Source organism: Lepidothrix coronata, unplaced genomic scaffold (assembly GCF_001604755.1).
Source record: "Lepidothrix coronata isolate B3197 unplaced genomic scaffold, Lepidothrix_coronata-1.0 Scaffold78, whole genome shotgun sequence".
NCBI lineage: Eukaryota > Metazoa > Chordata > Aves > Passeriformes > Pipridae > Lepidothrix > Lepidothrix coronata.
This window is the reverse complement of record NW_016690258.1, coordinates 1613072-1634171: the sequence shown is the minus strand read 5'-3', so window position 1 is coordinate 1634171 and position 21100 is coordinate 1613072. Positions and strand designations below refer to the sequence as shown.

The window sequence follows — 21100 nt, the reverse complement described above, 5'->3', positions numbered from 1 at the left end:
CATTTCCCTGCCTGTTTGCCAGGGCAGCCACTGTAAGTGCTTGCAACCCACTGTTGCTCATCCCTCATCTTCCTGACAGGTCATGACTGACTTCCAGCAGCAGTGCTCCTGCACAGGAGGCTGAAAGAGGCTGGTCCCAAACCGCTCCTCTCTTCCCCTTTGGGGACCATCTTGTGGCCCATGGCCCTGCAAAGACCTGTGAGGGTTGAGGGAGGAGGAAACTGCAGAGGAACCAGAGGAGGAGAAGAGAGAAACTTGACCCTGGCACAGCTGCAGCCCTACATCCACCCCTCCTGCATCTGCCTCTCCCCTCCAGCTAGAATATCTGCCTGTGGTTATCCCAGCCCACAGCTCTGCCACACTCTCTAGCCACCCAGCCTCTTTCCCTTCCCAGACTGCATTGGACACGCTGCTCATCCCCACATGCTCAGCCTAACAGCCTGGCCACCCTCTGACTCAGCCTCTTTCGAGACCACGGGGATGGCTATGCCGAGCAGGGCCAAGTTCTCCCTGGCCCAGGCAAACCTTTTCTCCAGTCCCAGATGCTCAGCAGCTCACACTTCTGTGTGCAGAGCACTGACCTCAGCATCTTGTATTTCTCCAAAGTGCCACTGCAGCAGTTCCCTTCCAGATTTCTGTGGTAAGCAGCTCTGCGTTCCCTGTACTGGTGCCTCACACATTACTAAGAAAGCCTTGTGGGCTCTTCCTTCCTCTCCAAATTGCCCTAGTGAGGCTTTTTCCTACAGCTCCTCCCGGTATCCAGACCTCACCTCTGCTACCTTGAGGCAGGGACTATCTTTTGCCTGTGCTTCTGGGGCACAGCAGAACAGGGGTTACGACCATACACAGTTACAAAGGACAAGAGGCTCCACAACACAGGAGAGGGCAGGAACAGCTTTTTCATAGGGGTTATTGTACAAAGGGTCAGGAGAGGCTGGAATGAATCAGAGGAAACCAGGCTTCTTGGGAGATGAGCGCTTCTGAGAACCCTATTGGCTCAAAAAGGTCTGGGTTTTCAACTTCAGTCATGTCAAAGCACTAACAGAGACAGCTCCTTCCCCTCCCCAGCTGGGAAAACATTTCCTGGAAAACATCCCTATTGTACTCCAGAGCTCTCCACTTCCTTCCCTTTTCTGGAAGAGGGGCACGTGCTTGGGCAACAAGCCAAAGGATAGAGGCCCAGGGACGTACAGGCTTCCTTTAACCCTGCTCCTCCAGACACTCCTGATGTGCAATTTCAGGTGCTGAGAAGCACCAGAGGCAAAGAGATCTCCCACTGCGGGAAGGTGTGTGTGGCAGCCTGGGAACACCCGACTAGGAACAGCTCCGGGCTTGCTGCTGGCCCACACCAGCACAGAGGAGGTATCTCTTAGGGAGCAAAGGAAGTTGGGGGAAGCACATTAGGACAATTCCTAGTTGTAGGTGAAGCCTCTCATGTTTAACTCCAGCAGCAGCCTGACCCAGGGTGGCTTGCCAAGCTCCAGGGAGAGACACCCCCGCAGCTTCCAGGAGCAATGGCAAACAGCCAAACCCCTGCAGTGTCAACTCTCCAGCGTGTCCTGCCCCGGAGCTCCGAGTGCATCCCGCAGGAAGCCTCAGCCTGTCACTGCCACCAAAGAGGGCAGAAGCCTGGCTGCAGGGTGGAGCTGCTGGCAACAGAGGAGCACCAGCATAGACACCCTGTGAGATGGGCGGGACTCGCCAGGATCACAGCCAAGGCGTTCTCCATGGGAAGGCTCCCCTTTGCCTCTGCAGGCTGCCCACATTTGCCACCACACATGTCCTCAGCTTGCTCCAGGAGTTCCTCCTCACCTGCATGGACGAGGGGCTGGCCAGGTCCTGGGCACGCAGCTCCACTGCCTGTCCTTTGGTGCTCCGGGCCGCGAGCAGGGTCAGCTTTCGGTGGCAGTAATCAATTAAATCCAGAATGCTGTCCTCTGCTGACTCACAGATCTCCTTCACAACGACAGGAGTTTCACACAGGGCCAGTCCCCACAGCCATAGCCTTCCAACCCCCAAGGAACTCTCCACTGAGGAAAGCTGAACCTGCCTCTTACCTTGTAAAAAAACACCGTCTCCAAGAGGTTAATGATGGAGGCTTCATGGTGCAGCTGTGGGAGGAGGATGGCAAGAGTGAGCTAACAGTGGAGCAGCACTGAGGACACAGGCACTGGGACAGCTAAAAGAGCTCTTCTAAGAACCTGCTTGTGTAGTTGTGGCCAAAAAAACTAGTCCAAGAGAAAAACACAAGTGATGCAACCTTTAAAACAACCCCAGTTCATGCAGTTCATATTAATGTTTATGTTAACATGCCTGTGACACTCTAACACATCGATGGAGAGCCACTTTTCCCAGCAGGCAGGGCTTTGCCTGTGCTGCAGGGGCAGGATAACCACAGCCCTTGGTGAAGCTGCAGCCCCTGACTCTGGCACAGAGCCACTGCCAGGACAGCGCTCTGCATGGCTGTGCTTCTCCCAGCCCCTGGGACTGGGGCAGACAGCCTTGTCTCAGGACTGGGAACCATGGGATAACTGCCTTGAGGCCATTGGCTGCTCAGGGAAGACACCACCTTGCCCCAGCAAGGTGCTACCCTGGACTGAAAATGGGCTAAAGCTTCCAAGAGTTGGGCAGATCTCCCTTGGTTCAAGTGCTGCATCCCACTGCAGCGAAGTCCAGCTCTGGAGATCACTCCCTTGCCAAGAATGGCCCAAAGGACCACTGCTCCCAGGAGCAAAGTAAGAAAAAAGTTACATTTTTGTTAAGCCAGAGGCATGTAACCTCAGAGAGCTTCTGGCTGGAAGTGCCAGAGAAAAACAGGGCTGAGAGAGGGGCAAACACCCCATGGGTATCACTGCCTGGGAGCGAGGGCAGCACTGGGAGCTGTGAGCCAGGAGCTCAGCCACCTCCAGGAGTGGCTTTTGCTGCATCCAGCAGCTCCTGCAAGCCCCATGTGGGATTAGAGAGGGTACAGCCCTCCACAAAACCAACCTTCCCTGGGAGCAAGTCCCTGCCCTTCCTGGGGGCAAAGTTGTTCGGGGCTGTAGGAAACCAGGCACTTCCCACTGTGTCCCACTGTCCACCACAACCTGGCGAGATATAAAACCCCAGCTCTGACACCTTGAGGGTGACATTTATTTTCAAGGGTTGCTGTGCCCACCCCATTTCCCCCCTGCCCTCTACTCACCACCACATAGATGGGGAAGGTGCTCCTTGGCTTGAAGTCCTCCAGCCGGCACAGCACGGGAAAGACCTTGTGCTTCCAGATCTCCACAGAGATCAGCTCCCCAATGAGAACAGGAATCTAGACAGGGAAGGGATGGGGAAGCAATGCCTTTCAGACCAGTGCTGCAGGGGGAACCAGTTTTGTTGCTAATGGTCAGCCACACTGGAGTCCTCCCAGGGAGGAAAGTGGCCCTGGGGCATCCTCTGTATTCATCCAGATCAGGAACCAACAAATTCTCCCAACAGAGCAGTGGGCAGAGCTCCTGGGGCTGCAAAGGGAGAAGGTGGTCCCGAGGGGCTGGGCAGATCCAGGCAACCACACACCCTGGTGCAGCCCAGCACATCCTGGGGCTGGGACACCTCAGGTACAGGGCAGAGATCCACAACTGGTGGGGCCAGTGGATAAAAGACACCAAAACAATCTCCAAGAGAGAAACCAGAGACCAGCAAGCAGAAATACCACAGCTTGATCTTTAATTTTTTTTTTTTTTTTTTAAAAAAACAAAACTGACAAATGCCACCAGTCAAATGACTTTTCCAGGGATACAACAAGATTCTTCACCATTTTATTCCGAAATTGCACATTGCCCACAGGACAAGCCCAGCTGGGGGATCCCTCCGGCCCCCAGGGAAGCTCACCTTGGCGTAGGTTACCAGCAGCTCGGTGAGCAGCTGCTCCTGGCCAGCAGAGGCGCTCAGGATGCCGTGCATGTTCAGCTTCTCCACATACTCGTGCTGCCGAAGCCATCTGGGGGGCAGCCAGCGAGGACATCTGTGCCACAGACCCCTGGCCAATCCGGCACAGGGGCTCTGCTGTGCTCCCGAGGGTCCCTCGTGCAGGGAAACCTGCTCTTGGAACCCCCAAAATCCTCTGCTGTGCCCTGAGCCTGCGGTCCCTGGGGCAGCAGGTCCACTGGGGCAGCCCTGCCCTCCTGCCTGTACCCAGCGACACCTTCACTGGGGACACCACAGGACTGGGGGGCCCCTCTCCATCACCCCTTCCCACACAGAGCCTCCAGGGCACCCCAGATCTGGGACTCTTCTTTGGCTCCCCTCCCCCTAGACCCCCCCTAACTCTGCCAGTCCTTTGAGGAAGGCTCTAGAATTGTGACCCATCCTCTCCCCCGACCCCACACGGACCCTCTGGGGACACTCCAGATCCGCGACCTTTCCTCGCCCTCCTACTCCTGAACCCTCCGTTCCTCCCCAGTCCTTCCAGGAAGGCTCCAGAACTGCAGCCACTTCTCTCCCCTCACCCCACCCTTACCCTCTGGGCTCACCTCAAAACCAGGGCCCCTTCTCTCTACCCTAAACCTTCTGGCAACCCCGTTTACCCCCACCGTGACCCCCTGGGGGGGCGGGGGGAGAAAAACCGGGATCCCTCGTCTCCCCGAAGAGCCCCAAAAGGGACCCCCCCAAATTTAAAGGCCCTGTCTCACGTTCCCCCTCGCAGGACCCTGTCCCCGCACCCCTGCCCGCCGGTGTCCCGCAGCTCGGTGCCCTGCAGCGCCCGCACCAGCGCCTCGGCCTCGGCGGGCGGCAGCGGCGCAGGCACGGCGGCCATGGCGTCCGCCCGGTCGCTATGGCAACGGCGGCGCCGTTGCCGCCCCCTGCCGGCGCGGAGGACTCGCCGCGGGCGGCCTCTGCTGCCCCCTGGCGGCGCGGAGGAACGGGGGACCCACGGGGGACACGCGCGGTTGGGGGGACACGGGGGACACGCGGGGTCTGGTGCGGGCCGCCCCCGCCGTCACTTCCAGCACACGATGATGTTGGGGTCGTTCTCCAGGCGCTCATCCAGCTCCTTGTAACTCATGCCTGGAGGGGAAGGCAGCGCGTGTTAGTGGGGTGTCAGTGGGGTGCCCGGCACTGGTGTCAGGGGGGCTGGGTGGGCTCCCCAACCCTGCCCCTGGCACCATGGGCTCGGCAGCCCGGCTTGGCACAGAGCCTCACCCACAGTCCCATTTCCCTGTGGTCTGAGGGCTCCCAAAGGGTGAGATCCCCAAACCAGCATACAATCCTGGGCAGGCAGACGTTCCCGTGTCTCCCACCGGCCCTGGGGCCCGCGTGGAGCCTGGATCCGTACCGGTCTTGCAGCAGATCTCGTCGTAGCTGTGGCAGCCTGTGTACAGCCGGGCCGGGTGGCTCCGCTCGTCCCGCGTGACCTTCACGGGGTATTTCTGGAGCCTCCGGATAAGGCCCTTCATCAAACCAAACTGGATAAGCCTCCTGGGGACGAGGAGGGAAGAGACTGGGACCACAGTGCTGAGGTGCCAAACACCCCGACTCCCTGCAGTCCCTTCTGGTTCCACCATGCCCCATCAATGCCTCATGCTTCCTACCCTAGAGACGCAGGGATTGGCTACTCCCTGCTTGCTCCCCCACACTGTCCCTGCCACCCCTGGTGTCACCACTGCCCTTGGGGACTGGGCAGGAGGGCTCTGACCTCTCGTCCACCCTCTGGAGCTGCACGGTGTAGCGGGAGATGAGGTCTCTCACGGTGGTGCCAGGGCTCAGCCCGCAGTACAGCTGGAAGACATCCCTGAGGCTGGCTCGCTTGTGCCCTGCAGAGACAAGTCACCAGTTAGCTGCCCTGTCCCCCTGCATGACTCCCTGTCTGCCAGCAGCCCCAGGTGGGGTCACTGTACCTTGCTTGGTGACGTAGGACAGACACTCTTCCTGGAGACACTTGTCATCCACCAGGTCCTGGACCTTTGGAGTGGTGCAGTAGACATTGGAGTACTGCAGGGTGAGGGAAAACCAGCTCTGTTCAGCTGTGACTCCAAGAGACAGACCCAGCCCACTCCCACCCTGTTGTCCCCCCAACAGAGCCACTCCAATGGCACAGCCATGCCCAAATCCCGCTCACAGTACCACGGCCTGACCCACCTGGAGTATGGAGACAAGCGTGACAACCCCATAGTACCTGCAGATGGACAGGGAGACGTGAGAAACCTTCTCTGCCAGCCCCTACCCACCTCCTCGAGCTGTCCAGGCCCCTCCAGGCACTCACAGCAGGTTCTGCACGGCGATTCGCACCAGGTTCAGCTCCACGTCGGCTTCCGCAGAAATCTTCTGGACGTGCCGAAAGCCGTCTATGTAGGGCAGGATCTGGGAGGGGAGGAGGCAAGAGCTAAGAGGGGAGAGATCAGAGAGGCCCCAGGCATCACCCTGAAGAACCTCCTCTGTGTCTGGGCAGCTCCATCCCCAGCAGTGCTTTACGCTCATGCTGGGTGAATGGTTTGCTCGCAGCACAAAGACCAAACTCTGCTCATTATTGTGGCGTCTCCAGGACAGCCCAACTGCCCAGGCAGTCTGGAAACATCTCCCTTTCAAAGCCTGCTGCCATGGTAAAGCACACAGACCTGCTGCGTGGTGAGATCCCACTGGGAGTTGAAGAAGTCATCCTTGTCTTGGGTGAAGACGGGGACATCGTACTCCTGCACGATGGGGGGGTCTGGGCGCTGCTCAATCACCTTCAGGTGGATGGTGTTGGACTCATCTGCCCAGGAAAAGGGAAAGGCTCAATCCCCATGGAAACCTGTGCTCCCTCTGGAGCTCACAACCATCAGCCCCAGGACACCACGATGCCACACGGAACAAGGTGTTTACAGCCCATTAACCCCATCCCACCCATCCCTCTGGGCCACCCAGGGCAAGGCTGGCTCAGACACCCCCAGCTCCAAGCACAGACAGGCAGGGAGCTTCTGGGAGCAGCACAGGCAGAGCAGACCCAGGCAGGGGATGGCCCAGCTGCCTCCCCCCAGCACCACCCAGCCCTGTTCCTGGGCCAGCACAGCTGCCATACCTATGGGCAGGGTGCACTTCCCTTTGGCATTCAGCTCCTCCAGCAGGATGGTCATGATGGGGACCAGCTTCTGTTTACTCTCCTCATTGGAGATGAAGCCACTTTCCAGCTAGAAAGAGCAGAAAACCGTGTTAGCTCCTCCAACAGGCTACAGGAATCTGGATCCCCTTCTCCCTTAAAATTCAAGTGATCTTAAAGTTGGTAAAACCGGTACAATGCCCTTCCCAGCACTGCCCAGTACCCCAGGATGTGCTCCAGGACACCAGTGGGGGGTCCACACCCTGTGGGGAGGATCGGGAGGCAGCCAGGCTCGAGTTTCACCTCGAGGGTGGTGAGGTAGCCAGCCAGCTTCTTCACAATGGGCTCCAGGGCACAGGCCTTGGCTCTGGCGTCGCACACGAAGCCCAGGTTGAAGAGCAGGGCATTCCTGCTGTACTTCTTGTGCTCGATGCACACGGGGCAGCCGATCAGCTTCTTCTCCATGGCTGTCCTGAAGGAAGACACATAAAACCTGCACCCACAGCCTCGGGGAGATCTCAGCCCTGCACAAGGACAGCTCCTGGTCAGCTGTGGAGGTGGGGGCTTCTCTAGTTTGCAGGAAATATGATGGCTAATCCCTCCACGCTCAGAGTGCAAAACACACTCTGAAGAAGGGGGAGGAAGAGTCAGTCATCGGAGAAGAAAACAGTTTCCCTTCAAAAGCAGCACAGCTCTCCTGACTCGTTTGGCTTCCCTGGATTCGAGGCTGACGGAGCAGCACACGCAGCACCAGCCACCCCCAAATCAGACACCCACCCCTGCACGGGTACCTGCAGGCAGGGCAGTGAACCTGCTGGCCACGGGGATAGCACCCCCTGAGACCTGGCACTGTCACAGCACCGCGATGTCACCCCCACCCAGCGGGGAAGGGACCGGGGCTCTGCACTCACACGGTGATCAGTTTGTTCTGCAGCTCGGGCTTCGTGATCACGTACACCTGGATGGTGTCGAACAGCTCCCGGGAGATGAAATCCTCCGGGACCTGCGGAGGCACAGGAGACTCCGTTCCAGCCGAACCCCGGGGAGCAGCCGCCACCGCTGTCCCTGTCCCCATTTCTCCCCCATGGGCGCTCCCGTGCCCTAGTCCCAACCCGCCCGCTCCCGGCCCCTCGCCCCGCACCTGGTAGGTGATCTTGGGCCCCAGCGTGGGGTGGAACTCGCTGAAGAACACGCACTCGATCCGCCCGCCCATGGCGGCACCGCAGCGAACGGCCCGACCCCGCCGGCCACCGTAGCGACAGCTCCTCCCGCCGCTCAGCGGCGGCGCCGCGCGGCGGGGGCGGGCTCTAGCGCTGACGGACAGCCCGGCTTGGCCAATAGCGGCCCGCGCCGCGGCCCGGCAGTGTCGGCGGCGGCCGCTCCGCCCGCCCGGCCAACATGGCCCTGACGGCCGAGACCGAGTCCCGCCTGTACCGCTCGCTCCGCGTCGCCGCCGGCGCCGCCGCGCACCTCGTGGCGCTGGGCTTCCCCGCCGCCGTGGCCGTGCTGGCGCGGCCCGGATCCAGTGAGTGCCGCGGGGCCGGGACCGGGGCAGCGGGGGGGCGGCCGGGCCGGACCTCCCCGCTCACTTCACCCTGCCCTTCCCTTGCAGGTCTGTTCTCCTGGCACCCGCTGCTCATGGCGCTCGCGGTAAGTCCCGCCGCCCCGGGCACCGTGGCAGAGGCCGGGGCCGTGCCGGCGGAGCCCCCGGGCGGTGCGAGGCTGAGCCCCGGGAGCCGGGAAGCCGAGCCCCGGTTTCCCTGGGGGAGGGGTGGCTGCTCGGCCCGTGCCAACCCTGCTGCCCTCTGCCTTCCCAGTTCTCGTTCCTGATGACGGAGGCGCTGCTGATCTTCTCCCCGGAGACCTCGCTGCTGCGCTCCTTCTCCCGCAAGGTGCGGGTGCGGGCACACTGGGTGCTGCAGCTGCTCGCCCTGCTCTGCGCGCTCCTGGGGCTGGGAATCATCACCTACAACAAGCACCTGAACGGCAAGGGCCACTTCGTCACCTGGCACGGGCTGACGGGGCTGGTGGCCGTGCTGTACGCAGGGGGGCAGTGCGCCGGGGGCGTGCTTCTGCTCTACCCTAAGCTGATGAAGAACTGGACGCTGGCCAAGCTCAAGCTGTACCACGCCACCTCCGGGCTGGTGGGCTACCTGCTGGGCTGTGCTAGCCTCATGCTGGGCATGTGCTCACTCTGGTTCACCACGGCGGTGACCGGCGCTTCCTGGTACCTGGCCATGCTGTGCCCCCTCCTCACCAGCCTGGTGATCATGAACCAGGTGAGCAACGCGTACCTGTACCGCAAGCGGAGCCAGCACTGAGGGCCTGGCGCACAACTGAACCTCCTGAGCGAGCTGGTGAGGCCGGGGCTCCCCCTCACAGCCCCCCCTGCTTGCACAGGGTCTCCTTGGAACTTTGTTTCTACTTCCTTGTCTCTTGTTGGTCCTGGATTGTCCTTAGTGTCAGCTACAATGTGTGTGTGACACCCCCACCCGCCCCGATGGGGGCATTTCCTAGCACAGGTGAAGCTGCTGGTCCCTGCAGCAGCTTGGTGCTCAGTGCTGGGAAATGGAGGGTTTGCTCAGGATTCCTGCTCCTTTCCCATTCCCGCACAAGGACTGCTTTCGAGCAGGCAGGACAGGAGTCATCCTAGTGAGGAGGGCAGGGAAGTCCCCTCTCTCTCCTGGGAGGCCACAGTGGGCACCACGCTGCCTCTCCTGCCACGGGGGCAGCTTGGCCAGGAAAGCACAGGGCACGGTTGTGGCTTTGGCCCTGGGAGGGCTGGGGGGTGGTGGCACCTGAGGAAACGGTACAGGAGCACATGTGTCCCCATGGCACGAGGGCTCCCCGGCACCAGAGCAGCTGGCCCTGCCCCGAGGCCACGGGTCTGGGCACTCGCTGCCACGCACAAACCCCTCTCCAGGCTGGGGCAGCACAGCCTCGGCTTGTTGAGGTGGGGTCAGTTTACAGAGCAAGTGACTGAGCCAGGCTATGAACCTGCAGCCAGCAAAGGCATTTTGTCCTTTGGAGGGGCACAGGGAAGAGTGTGAGCATGGGGGGAGGCACAGGCCTGAGGGACGAGCCCTTGGGAGGGCAGGAAGGGACCTCCTTGCTGGCATAACAGCCTTTCTCCCAGCCTGCCCACCCTCGGGGCTGCTGCGAGGCTCTGTCTGCAACTCCTCAGCACATATCCTGCTCCTGGCAGGGCTGGAGAGCTGGGAGCAGCTCCCAGGCTGAAAAATTCCTCTGTATCCAGAGCTTTTATTCAATAAAAATTTCAGGCAGCTACAGTGCAACAAGCCCTCTTTACTGCTTGGGGGGGGAACATGACTTTTTGGGGTGCTGGCACACATCCCCCCTGTAGATTTCCCACCTCCTCCTTTCAAAGGGTCTTTCCCAACCTGCTGGGAGCACCTGGGAAGAAACCCCCTGCCCAAGCTCCTGGCAAGAGCCTCGGGGGCTGCTGTGGGCCGGGCCCCCCACCCTGCCCGTGCTCTGCTGCAGGAGCCAACTCTTTCAAAGAACTCTTTATTGATACCCAAATGTCCGTGTTCTTCCTGTTTGACAAAACCTTCTCGTGTGGTCCTTTAAAAAAATAATCACAACACCGCTGACCTGCATCCCGGGCTGGGAATTGCCCGCTGGATCAGGAGCTGTGAGGAGGCTGTCGCAGGGAGCATCCTCTCCATTCAGGGAAAAAAAAACCCACCAACACAGAGGGAGGGAAAGAGAAGGGGGGAGCCCATATTCTACCTGCAGGAAAGAAAACCTGCTGCTGGAGGAAGCAGCGAGAGCCCCACCATAAAAATTTAATTCCAGCTTCTAGTGTAATCTGACAAACGGATTAGCCGGGGAGCAGCCAAGGGCACTGGCTCCTCGCAGGGGGAGGGGGGCAGGAGAGGGAGGAGCAGAGAATCCCCACTGCAGAAAGCCTGGAGCTGGCAGTGCTGGACCACTGCTGTGAGGGGCTGGGTGGCCCCTTCCTGACCAGTGGCCTGTCCTCCCTGCCCAGCTTCTCACTGGTCCCAGCAAACTCCTACCAGGGTGGTGGGAGGCTCCCCATGGGAAAGACATCTGGAAAAGAAACCCACCAGCCTTCCCATTCCCTCAGTTCAGGACAAAACTACCTTCAGAAGGGAGGAAATAAGTGTTGAGTGCTCTGGCCAAGCCCTGGCACAGAGGATAAGCTTACTTCTATCCCACAAGGGCGAGCGCAGCGGCGTTGGGGTGGGGATCAGCCCCGTGTCCCTGTCCCGGGATAGCCCCCGCTGACTGTGCTGACTCCACGGCCTGGCCTGCGCCGAGGGGAGCGGCTCCAGCAATCCCTGTCCTCGCGGTGGCGGCAGCGTCACCGTCCCGGGTGCCTGGTGCTGGCCGCGAGCAGCAGCAAAGCGTTTGCTGGAATGAGGTGTCCCCCTGCCTGTGCCACGGGAGGAGTCCCAGCTCCCAGCCGTGCGGGATACAAGGGGGATTAGCAGCTCTCCAAGGGAGACAGGGCGGGAAGGGGGCCGGTCACAGCTGGGCCGGGGCATCCTGGAAGCTGATGAGGTTGGACTCCTGGCCGGGGCTCTTGCCGGCCGCGCCGGGGTCGGGCAGCAGTGGAGTGTCAGCCTTGGCCGCCGCTGCCTCCTCCTCCTCATCTTCCATGCTGGGCCAGGCCGACTGGTCCTCCACGCGCTTCAGCCGCTCGTTCAGAGCCTTCAGGGCCAGCTGCCTGCGGGGCAAGGGCACACCTGGTTAACCCCGGGTCCAAGGGGCAGGGCAGGGGCTGAGGGCTCTGCCCCACTGGGCACTGTGCGAGCCTGGCCCTGGCTCCTTCCCAGCAGGAAAGGGTGGATTCAGCAGCACTGGGGACGACCCGGAGCACACAGGACTGCTCCAGACACTCACACAGGCTCCCAGACTACACACACGAGTTTTTGCGCCACGTGGTGCGCTCGGAGGCTGTCAGGGAGCACACGGGCTGCTCTGGGAATGGGGAAGAGGCATAAAACAGGGCAGGGAAAAAGGAATGCCAACGCCTTGTCCAAACCCTCCTGCTAGGAGTCAGGAGGGCCAATGCCGGATGTGCAGGAGGGCTGGGGCGTGGGGCTGACTCATTGCCTTCCCCTGTGCCGGGGGGTGCAAGACTGCCGTGAGCCGGGGCTGGCACCTCCCCAGGCTGTCCCCCTTCCTTCTGCAGGGACCCCAAACTCTGTCTGCCCTTTCCCCAGCATCTCCCCACTGCTCCACATGTTGAAGAGCAGGATAACATCCCACCAGCCCCGGGAAATGCTCCTCACCACCTCCGTGGCAGGGTAGCCCCCATGCAGACGGTCCCTGCTTAGCAAGCTGCACCTAAACCTACCCCCTCCTCCTTGCTCGGATTTTAACCCGACCCCCGCTGTCCCTGAACACACGATCCCAACGGCAGCAGGGCGGGCGGTACCTTCTCCTCTCAGCGTCCTGGGGGTCCGTGCCCGGCAGGCTGATGGTGATGGAGGACGGGGCGCCCACGTCGTATCGCTTGACGGTCTTGCGGCACACCCGCACCTTCACCAGGACGCCGTGCACCAGGTTGGCCACCAGACCCACCACGGGCTGCAGGATCTCGGGGAAGAAAGTGGCGAAGGCGAAGTGGTCAGACATGTCTCCGCGGCCCCTACTGTGCCGCTGGTAGAAGCGGAGATAGACCCAGCTGGAGAGGAGCCCGAAGCCGTACGAGGCCAGTACATTGCTCTCGACGAGGGCAGCGAGCCGCAGCAGAGCCAGGAGGAGGAGCAGGAGCATGGGGACAGCCTTCATCCTGACCTGAGGCACCTTCAGCACGGTGCTGTCCCCCATCGTCTGCTTGAGGGCCACGAGGACCCCGCCGAGGAAGCCCAGCCCGCCGTGGATGCGCACAGCGAACAGGTAGTCGAGATGGAAGGAGGCCACGTAGGTGAGGAAGTAGGCGAGGGCCGCCAGGAGCCCCACGGAGATGTTCACCACGGCGAAGAAGACGAGCAGCTCCAGGGCTCCCCAGAGGGGCTCCAGCAGCCGCCCCGCCGCCCCCAGCGTGGCCAGCGCTGCCGCCAGCCCCCAGGCGCGCTGCTCCACCAGCCCGTGCGTCAGCAGCGTCCACACCCAGAAGTTGGGGGGCAGCAGGTAGCCCGGCGTCACCGCCAGCCCGTAGGCCGTGTCCAGCCCGAAGGAGAGCAGGTACAGCAGCACCGCGGCCGCGCTCAGCGACTTCACCACCACGCTGGTGCCGGCCAGTGCCGCCAGAAAGTGCTGCCGGGCCACCGGCAGGTACCGCCGCATCTTCGGCCCCACGGGCGGGACGGGGCGGCCCCGCGGGGGCTGTCCGGCCCCCCCACCCCGCCCGCCTCCCCCCCGCGCCCTCCCGGTGCCGCTGCCGGTGCCGCCGCCGCTCCGCCCGGGCCGGGCCGCGCTCGGCCCCGCTGCTGGGACAGGCCGGGCGCGGACAAACAGCGCGGCTGCGCCTGCGCGGGGGCACGCGCGACGGGGCGGGGCCGCGCCGCGGGGGCTGAGCCGGGGCGTCGCGGGGCACGTCGGGATTTGTAGTCCGGGAACGTGAGGGGGGGACGCGGACATGGGAGGGATATGGACACGGGGGGGATATGGACATGGTGGGGTGACACGGGGAACATGGACACGGGAGGGACATGGACACGGGGGGGGACACGGGTACGGGGGCGGCACGGACAGGAAGCGTGACGCAGACATCGGGGGGACACGAGATAAACGGCCGTGAAGACGCGTACACGAGGGGGGGTCATGCACACAGAGGGACGTGGACACGAGGGGCACGGGACAAACCGCCGGGAGGATACGGACACGGGGGGGACGTGGGACAAACAGGTCGAGGGACATGGACACGGGACAGATGGCCGGGAGGATACAGACACGGGAGCAACATGGACACAGAAGGACAAGGGACAAACGGCTGGGAGGGACATGTATGCGGAGGGGACACGGACACGAGTGGACATGGACACGGGGACTGACAGGGACACTGGGGGATGCAGGACAAACGGCCATGAAGACATGTACGCGGGTGGGCGGCATGGACACGGAGGTGACACGGACACGGGGGACATGGGACGAACAGCCTGGGGGACATGGACATGAGGGGTGACACGGGACAAACGGCCGGGGACACATGGACACGGGGGACATGGGGGTGGGTGTCTGTCTGGGTGGCAGAACATGGTTATGGGGCCGTGAGGGGGACAGTCGTGGGGAGGTGGACACGGGGGGCACAAACCCTGGGAAGAAGGGACGTGGACACGGGTGGGCTGCGCACAGGGGGCACTCGGGGACATTGAACCCATGGGACAGGGCTGTGGGGACACAGACTCAAGGGGACGTGGAGTGGGGAGAGTGGACATGGGGATTTGGGGAAGGGGCAACACAGTCCTGAGGGGACACAGGGAGATGGGGGAGCCTGGGGGGGGTTGGGAAGAGGCTGAGCCTCTGCTGCCCCCCAGGCCCTCCTGTGCAGCGGGTGGGGCTCTGCGAACCCACGGCTCTGCTGAGTCCCTGCCTGTGCCCAAATCCCTGCCCGTCAGCCTCACAGAGGTGCAGCACGTGTGAAGGCAGCAGCCCCCCAAATATCCTGTGCCACCCCACACGCTGTGCCCCCCCCGGCCGTGCCCACCCCCCCCCAGGCAATGATGCAGCCACCGCCTGTGAAGTGAAAATATGAACATTATTTAATAACTGAGTCTCTGTAATAAACCATTTGAAAATATTTTACAAGGAGTCACACGCACGATATCTTACAAATTGTCTTTTTGTTGGTTTTTTTTTGTTCTTTTTTTTTTTAAGTTTTCCAACTCTTCTGTACAAAAAAAAAAAAATCGAAACCCAACGAAATAAAAATAAATTAAAGAAAATAAATTTAAAAACCCAACGCCTTTGAATGAGCAGAGAGAAGCTTTTGGGCAGGGACAGGGCAGGACGCAACCCCGGCAGGACGGGGGGGCCCGGGGCCACGCCGCCCCTTCATCTCATTGGTTTTTAACTTAAAATAGACTATATATGTATATATTTATAGGTATGTATAGTGGTGGTTTTCTGGCAGAGCACCTAACTAGACTACAGAAGTACACACACTCCCGGTAACACAGAGCCATCTGTTCAAACACGGTTCCCAGAGACAGTAACCAAACACACACTGAAAAAGCTACAAGCAGAATGACCATTAATTAACCCCCAGCACTAATTAGCGCCTGGCACCCTCCCAAGCCCCCCCGGGGTGGCCGTGCCGAGGGGGCTCCCCTGGACCCGGTTGATGGGGTGGCTCTGAGCGGGGTGGCCCAGGGGGGTGAGGGTCCCTAGGGCTGCCTGCCCGGGCAGGGACCCCCAGCACTGCTGGGAGCAGTGGGGGGCACGGGTGATGGGTACGGCACCCCCTGCACTGCGGCATCCCGGGCTGTCACAGCCGGGCACCCTGTGCTGGACCCCCCCAGCCCTGTGGCACCTCTTCTGGATGGGTTAGTGGGGTGCCAGAGCTGAGCAGCTACCTCGTCCCCTCCTTGGCACCCAGCATTTTGACTGGGGGGAACAAAAAACCCCCACCTGAGCTCCCCGGTGCGAGCCCCAGCCCCTCCCGCCCCCCCAGCACTGCGTGCCCCCCAGCCAGGGCCCCCGCAGCACCCCGGGGGCTGCTCCCCTCGACATGGACTGTGACCCGAGGGGCGGGCAGGGGGGCCTGGCACGTCCCCTCTGGGGATACGTGGCACCTCCCGCTCCACTTGGCACTAGGGACGTGCGGCATGTCCCGCTGCGGGGTATGTGGTGTGACCCACTCGAGAGCTCATCCATGTCCCCCAGGGGAGCAGCACGTCCCTCTGGCAGGATGAGGGGGGCAGGGCAGGGCTGGGGGGTACAGGGCTGGGCGGGCAGGATTCACAGTGATCTGCAGAACGGAAAAGAAACAAAAAATATTTTCCCCCCTCCTTTTCACCCCGACATCTGTGCCCAAGAATAGCTGAGCCAAGTGCAGGGATCAGGGCTCCATTGTGCCACTGCCCCCTGGCCCCTGCCCCTGCCTGCTCTCAGCCCCAGCCCGCAGGGATGCTGGAGCTGCCCCACACACCCGGGGGCCGGTACCGCTGGAACAAATACTACTGACCCGCACAGTCAAGTCAAGTCCTTTTTTCTTTTTTTTTTTTTTTTTTTTTTTCTTTTTTCCCCCCCCCCCCCCCCCTTTTTTTTTTCTCTCATATGTCCTCCTTGCTGACAATAAACCCCGCCTGTCTCCAGGTGAAAATGTTGGAAACTCGATGTAGAAAGATCTGCTTTAAAATCTTCAGGCTAAAAAAATAGGCGAGGTGGACTGGGGGGGTCGCGGGCGGAGGGCTCCGACGCCACTTTTCCGAGTGCGGGCGGCCGGGAGGGCGCGACGCCGGGGCACCGTCCCGGTCCCCGCTCTGCCGGGGAGCCCCTGCTCGGTCCCCGCTCTGCCGGGGAGCCCCTGCCCGGTCCCCGCTCTGCCGGGGAGCCCCTGCCCGCACCCCGACTCTTCTTTGGCTGCGGCCGGTGTGGAGAGCGGGGCGGCATCGCGGGGATCCCCGAGGCAGCGGAGGGGACGTCGCTCCCGCCCCACCGGGCCAGGGAGGGGGATGGAGATGGAAGTTGAAAGAAAAGAGAGCTGGCGGGGGCGGCCAGGGGGCTAAAGGCAGGCGGCCGGAGGCAGCGGGTGCCGGCTGGTGCTGGAGTAGAGGAGCAGCAGCTGCAGGGAGAGCAGGACCCCCACGGAGGGGGCGAAGGAAGCCCCTCGGCCGCAGTCTGAGGTATCTTCCTGGGTGGGCAAAGAGAGAGGGGCCATGGGGCACCCCCAGCAATGCCTCGGCTCCCACAGGGGCACCCACTGCCCTGGAAGGAGCACTCACCACCCCCCTGCAGCCTGGCTACACCTCCTGCTCTAGGGTCCCTGTGGCATAGCCCCCTCCCCCCCAAACAACGACCGTGCTGCTCTCCTTGGGACCCCCATGGCCCTGTGGCATAGCCCCCTCCCCCCCAAACAACGACCGTGCTGCTCTCCTTGGGACCCCCATGGCTCTGCTCTCCTCCCAGGAGGGCACCCCATGGCATTGCTCTCCTAAGGACCCTTCATAGCTCTGATCTCCCCACGGGGCACCCCAAGGCTCCTGACCCCCCACCCTGGGTCCTCCCAGGGCTCCAAACCCCCATCAGGGGGGAGCCCCCACAGCGCTGCACCCCCAGCATCCCCTCATGGCTCTGTTCCCCTCAGAGGGACACTCCATGGCTCTGCTCCCCCACTGCAGGGGCACTCACCCCTCCATCTCTCCCCAGGGGTGAACCCTGCTCTGCTCCCCTGCAGTCCCCTCATGGCTCCAGTCCCCTGCTCAAGGGAAACCCGCTGCCCAAATTTCCCCTAGAGGAGCACCCCACAGCTTTGCTCCCTTGGGGACGCCCCATGGCTATACCCCCCACCCAGAGGGCACCCCCTGCTCCCATCTCTTCCCAAGGGACCCCCCAGCTCCGCTCCCCCCCGCACTCCACGTACTGTTGCATTGTAGTCGAAGCAGATGTGGGGGCCTTTCCGGTAGCGGGGCCTGTCCACCAGCTCACACTGATTGGGGTCCCTCGGGGGGGCTTTGCAGGTCAAGGAAACCACCAGGGATACAGCAGCGAGGGCTTATGGGGCACTCTGCGGCCACCTCCAGCCTCTCTGGTCACAGGCTATCTCCCTCCACCTCCACCAAACCCCACAGCTCCCTGCCCCCTGCCTGCCCTGTGGACCACACGTGTCCCCCGATCCCTCTGCCACACCCCGGTGGGATGCAGCCTCCAAAGGATACCTCTTACCTCTGCCTGCATCAGCTTGACAGACTCACACTGGCTGCAGAGGGGCTTGTCAGCCACCACAAAGAGCAGGTTGGTGTTAGCCAGTCTCTGTGCATGGAAAAGCCTGGGGGTGCGATGGCAGTGGGGACCCCTGTTACCCTGTGTCCTGATCTCTCTCAGTCCCCAGTGCCAGCCCTGCCAGCACATGGCTCTGGGAAGGCTGAGCCAGCCACAGTTTCACTCCTGTCCTCATCCTCTTCCCCATCCCTGTTCCCAGCCTCATCCCTGTCCCCTACCTCATCCCCATCCCTGTCCTCAACCTCCTTCCTGTCCCCATTCCCATCTCCACATCCCTCCCCATCCCCATGTTATGGGGCTGCCCAGGGGCTGCTTTCAGGGCCCATGTCCATGTGGAGAAGCCCTGGGGACATCAGCAACCCCAGCCCATGGGGACACTACTGCTGCTCTCTGTCCCGCCATCCAGGTACCACAGTCCCCTCAACTGCTGCATGGCATCTCCTATGGCCCCCATGCAGGCAGGGGTCCCAGCAAGGCAGGCTGGGGGATGTCCCCAGCCCTGACCAGGGGAGGGGACCACGGGGACGGACCCACCTGGAGCAGTTGCCACAGTCGATGATGGCGTTGTAGGTGGCGTTGACGGTGCTGAAGTAGTACTGCGTCTGCTTCATGATGCAGCTCGTCTCCCTGGCCTCCATGCCGTCCCCTGCCACCTCCTCTGTGCCGGCACAGCGCCATGGGACAGGGGCCACCAACCCCCCCACCACGCACCCCTGCCACGGCCCCTGCCCACCCCCAGCCCGAGTCTCCCTGGGGACTCACCCGTCTGGAACCAGCTGCTGTAGGTGAGGCCGTACAGGAACTGCTGGAAGAGGGACCTGGGGAAGGAAAGCATGGCCACATCAGCTGTCCCAACCCCAAGGACACCTCTGTGTCACTCCCCAATGGAAATGGCCCCTGGAGAGGGGACATGGCAGGACTCACCAGGCTGCAGCCGAAGTCCACCAGGCGAGGCTCAGGAGATCAGCCACGGTGGGCTGTGGGCAAAGAAGAGGGCAATCGCCAGCAGGTCCCCATGCAGGGCACTGGGGACACATCCATGGGCCCCCCAGATCACAGACCACCTGGAAGCCACCAGCCCTGTGAGTGCTCACCACGAAGACACCGCGGGGTGCAGCGCCTGTGTTGCTTGGAGCCTCCGGGGCACAGACGGACTGGAAGTCATAGGACTCCTTACGGGTGTAGAAGGAGTTGTTGTAGAGGGCAGACATCAGGTTGGCATCCACTTCGCTGAAGAACTTGCCCACCTGGGATGGGGACACTGAGTCTGCATCCAAACACCATGTCGACGTGGGACTCCCCCAGTGGGGACTTGAGTGGGGCTGTGTCATGCCATCTCTGGCACGAGCTCAGAGGTCTCAGCTCCCCACTGGCATCCCATGCTCAGGAGAGCTGCGGGTACCGCTCACCTGGTACCAGTGGTCCTCCTGGTTGGAGAGCACCAGGAAGCCCCCATCGTCGATGAGGACACAGATGAGGTCCTGGGGAAGGAGGGCAGTGTCATCCACCCCAGTCATGCCCAGGGCAAGGCAGGACAGGCAGGGTGGGGGGCGATGGGCTGTCAGGCAGGGGGCCCAGCACAGTGTCCCCAAGCCTGGGGGCTGCTCAGAAGCATCTCGGTGCCAGAAGCATCTGTGCTGGGTGCAGGGAGCAGGAGACACCACCACCCTGGGGGGTTTCACAGCCCTCTCGGGGGGGTCCACAGTTCACAGGGCAAGCCCTGGGGCTTCATTGCTGAAAGGTGGGTCAGGGGCTGGCTGAGCTCCAGGAGCAACAGGGGACAGGGTGGGTGCCCAGGCAGGGTGAGCAGGGGACACGGAGCCCTCCCAGTCACCCTCTACTCCCCCACCAGCTGCCCCCACCCCTGCCCACCACCCACCTTGTTGTTGGCCTCACAGTCCATCTCACAGCTGGTCGAGGGGTCGCACTGTCAACCGAAACCAGGGCAGAGGGACAGGTTAGCAGGATGGTCATCACCCTAGAGCTGTCCTCCTGGCCAGAAGGGGACACACGGGGTGGTGTCCCCAGGGGCTGGGGACAGGTGCCCCGAGCAGGGTGACGGGCAGGGCTGCGCAGGAGGAACACACCCGGTGCAACCACAGGCACCATGTCCCAGCAGTGCTCACCAACAAGCAGAGCTCCCCCCGTCCCCCCATCCCCATTCCCGTGCTGTGCCAGCCCCAGGACATACTCGGCGGGTGCCCAGCTGGTCACGGTCCGTCCGGTTGCTCGCCAGCACTTTGAATTTCTCAGCCCAGGCCTCCAGGTCCAGCTTCACCCCCACCACTGGGGCAGTGGGGAGACAGGGTGAGCCCTGGTGCTGGAGGGGTTACGAGGACCCCCCCAGCCTGACGTCAGGGCACTCAGCCCCCTGCCTACCTGCTGGCTTCAGAGTCTTGCCCTCGATGCTGAGCTCCACGGCAGTGCTCACCAGGATCCCAATGGTGTTGTTCTCCAGGTCAAGCCCTCGGTAGCCGGCTGTGGAAGGCAGGGGATGCATCAGGGGATGCATGGAGCCAGCCCCTGGTAGCCTGTGTCACCAGGGGTGCCTCGCTGTCCCAAGCTGGCACCCACCATCCTGGTAGGGTGGCTTGAAGATGTAGCCCTTGTTGTCCAGACTCCTTCGGTAGAAGCTGGCGTTGAAGGGCTCTGGTTCCTCCTCCCAGTCATCTGCAGCCCTGGGTGGGAGCAGCCACAGCCATGACTGTCACTGTCACTGCCCAGCAGGAGCAGACAAGTCACCGCACGGGCTCGACACTCACTTGTTAGGGAAGACACGGGTGATGCCCCCATCAGTGGCTGCGAAGACAGCCAAGAGGCTGTACCTGCAAGGAGAGGGGCCGGGTACGCCCGGCATCAGTGGGGTTTTGCTCTGTCCCTACCTACACAGCCCATCCTAATCCTCCTCTGCTCCAAGAGAGTGCTGCCCATCCCGGGCCACTTCCTTTGCACGTACGTGTTGAGGTCCTGGTTCTTCCAGACCTGGTCCACCAGCTGGTGCGTGATGCCTGTGTCCAGGATAAGGTTGTGCAGGAGGAAGTTGTCGCCTTGAGAGGAAGATGGAGAGCAGGAGGAGGTGAGGGCTGGCCACATGGGGGTCACCCATGCCCCTTGCTCTGCCCCAACATCTCCCCAGCAGCAGCTCCCAGGACCCCAACCCCAGTATAGTTCACCCTG

At 62.1% G+C, this 21100-nt stretch overlaps 5 protein-coding genes across 10 annotated transcripts in view; 1 reads left to right on the top strand and 4 right to left on the bottom strand.

Moving 5' to 3' along the window:
* ZMYND10 (zinc finger MYND-type containing 10) overlaps positions 1-4786 on the bottom strand; it is a 10458-nt gene extending 5672 nt beyond the window's left edge. Inside the window, exons 1-5 of one of the 2 annotated variants that reach the window (XM_017819927.1) lie at positions 4692-4786; positions 3862-3970; positions 3185-3301; positions 2058-2111; positions 1813-1956 (exon numbers count right to left, since the gene is read on the bottom strand). In XM_017819927.1, coding sequence (XP_017675416.1) covers positions 1813-1956; positions 2058-2111; positions 3185-3301; positions 3862-3970; positions 4692-4786 — 519 coding nt within the window. The remainder of the gene's footprint in view (positions 1-1812; positions 1957-2057; positions 2112-3184; positions 3302-3861; positions 3971-4691) is intronic. The other variant, XM_017819928.1, reaches the window with a different exon arrangement.
* An 80-nt stretch (positions 4787-4866) lies between these two features.
* On the bottom strand, positions 4867-8286 carry NPRL2 (NPR2-like, GATOR1 complex subunit). The gene is made up of 11 exons (XM_017819929.1): positions 8187-8286; positions 7957-8048; positions 7349-7517; positions 7028-7136; positions 6585-6721; positions 6233-6330; positions 6109-6145; positions 5868-5961; positions 5666-5783; positions 5306-5448; positions 4867-5037 (listed from the first exon to the last, which is right to left on the bottom strand). The coding sequence occupies exons 1-11, from the start codon at positions 8256-8258 to the stop codon at positions 4970-4972; spliced, it is 1137 nt and encodes a 378-aa protein (XP_017675418.1). The 5' UTR covers positions 8259-8286; the 3' UTR covers positions 4867-4969.
* Positions 8287-8441: 155 nt separating this feature from the next.
* Positions 8442-10423, top strand: LOC108499756 (cytochrome b561 domain-containing protein 2). Its single transcript, XM_017819932.1, has 3 exons — positions 8442-8570; positions 8658-8695; positions 8863-10423. The coding sequence occupies exons 1-3, from the start codon at positions 8444-8446 to the stop codon at positions 9364-9366; spliced, it is 669 nt and encodes a 222-aa protein (XP_017675421.1). The 5' UTR covers positions 8442-8443; the 3' UTR covers positions 9367-10423.
* Positions 10424-10557: 134 nt separating this feature from the next.
* Positions 10558-13495, bottom strand: TMEM115 (transmembrane protein 115). The gene is made up of 2 exons (XM_017819930.1): positions 12474-13495; positions 10558-11759 (listed from the first exon to the last, which is right to left on the bottom strand). Exons 1-2 carry the CDS (start codon positions 13325-13327, stop codon positions 11558-11560), a joined length of 1056 nt encoding a protein of 351 aa, XP_017675419.1. The 5' UTR covers positions 13328-13495; the 3' UTR covers positions 10558-11557.
* A 1224-nt stretch (positions 13496-14719) lies between these two features.
* CACNA2D2 (calcium voltage-gated channel auxiliary subunit alpha2delta 2) overlaps positions 14720-21100 on the bottom strand; it is a 240941-nt gene continuing 234560 nt past the window's right edge. For all 5 annotated transcript variants that reach the window (XM_017819924.1, XM_017819926.1, XM_017819925.1 and 2 more), the window contains 14 exons: positions 20880-20970; positions 20686-20748; positions 20498-20601; positions 20303-20401; positions 20115-20209; positions 19803-19850; positions 19333-19404; positions 19018-19170; positions 18848-18900; positions 18686-18741; positions 18458-18581; positions 17860-17969; positions 17565-17653; positions 14720-16835 (listed from right to left, as the gene is read on the bottom strand). In XM_017819924.1, the coding sequence (XP_017675413.1) occupies positions 16707-16835; positions 17565-17653; positions 17860-17969; positions 18458-18581; positions 18686-18741; positions 18848-18900; positions 19018-19170; positions 19333-19404; positions 19803-19850; positions 20115-20209; positions 20303-20401; positions 20498-20601; positions 20686-20748; positions 20880-20970 (1286 nt within the window). In that variant the 3' untranslated portion in view covers positions 14720-16706. The remainder of the gene's footprint in view (positions 16836-17564; positions 17654-17859; positions 17970-18457; positions 18582-18685; positions 18742-18847; positions 18901-19017; positions 19171-19332; positions 19405-19802; positions 19851-20114; positions 20210-20302; positions 20402-20497; positions 20602-20685; positions 20749-20879; positions 20971-21100) is intronic.

What these genes read in the sequence shown, in the direction of transcription:
- LOC108499756 (XM_017819932.1), top strand. Translation starts at nt 8,444, where the DNA reads ATGGCCCTGACGGCCGAGACCGAGTCCCGCCTGTACCGCTCGCTCCGC. An exon ending in GCTGGCGCGGCCCGGATCCA is followed by an intron (nt 8,571 to 8,657) that starts GTGAGTGCCGCG and finishes CTTCCCTTGCAG; the next exon opens with GTCTGTTCTCCTGGCACCCG. An exon ending in CGCTGCTCATGGCGCTCGCG is followed by an intron (nt 8,696 to 8,862) that starts GTAAGTCCCGCC and finishes CTGCCTTCCCAG; the next exon opens with TTCTCGTTCCTGATGACGGA.
- TMEM115 (XM_017819930.1), bottom strand. Translation starts at nt 13,327, where the DNA reads ATGCGGCGGTACCTGCCGGTGGCCCGGCAGCACTTTCTGGCGGCACTG. An exon ending in CAGGACGCTGAGAGGAGAAG is followed by an intron (nt 11,760 to 12,473) that starts GTACCGCCCGCC and finishes CTTGCCCCGCAG; the next exon opens with GCAGCTGGCCCTGAAGGCTC.
- NPRL2 (XM_017819929.1), bottom strand. Translation starts at nt 8,258, where the DNA reads ATGGGCGGGCGGATCGAGTGCGTGTTCTTCAGCGAGTTCCACCCCACG. An exon ending in GCTACCTCACCACCCTCGAG is followed by an intron (nt 7,137 to 7,348) that starts GTGAAACTCGAG and finishes TGCTCTTTCTAG; the next exon opens with CTGGAAAGTGGCTTCATCTC. An exon ending in ATCGCCGTGCAGAACCTGCT is followed by an intron (nt 6,146 to 6,232) that starts GTGAGTGCCTGG and finishes GTCCATCTGCAG; the next exon opens with GTACTATGGGGTTGTCACGC.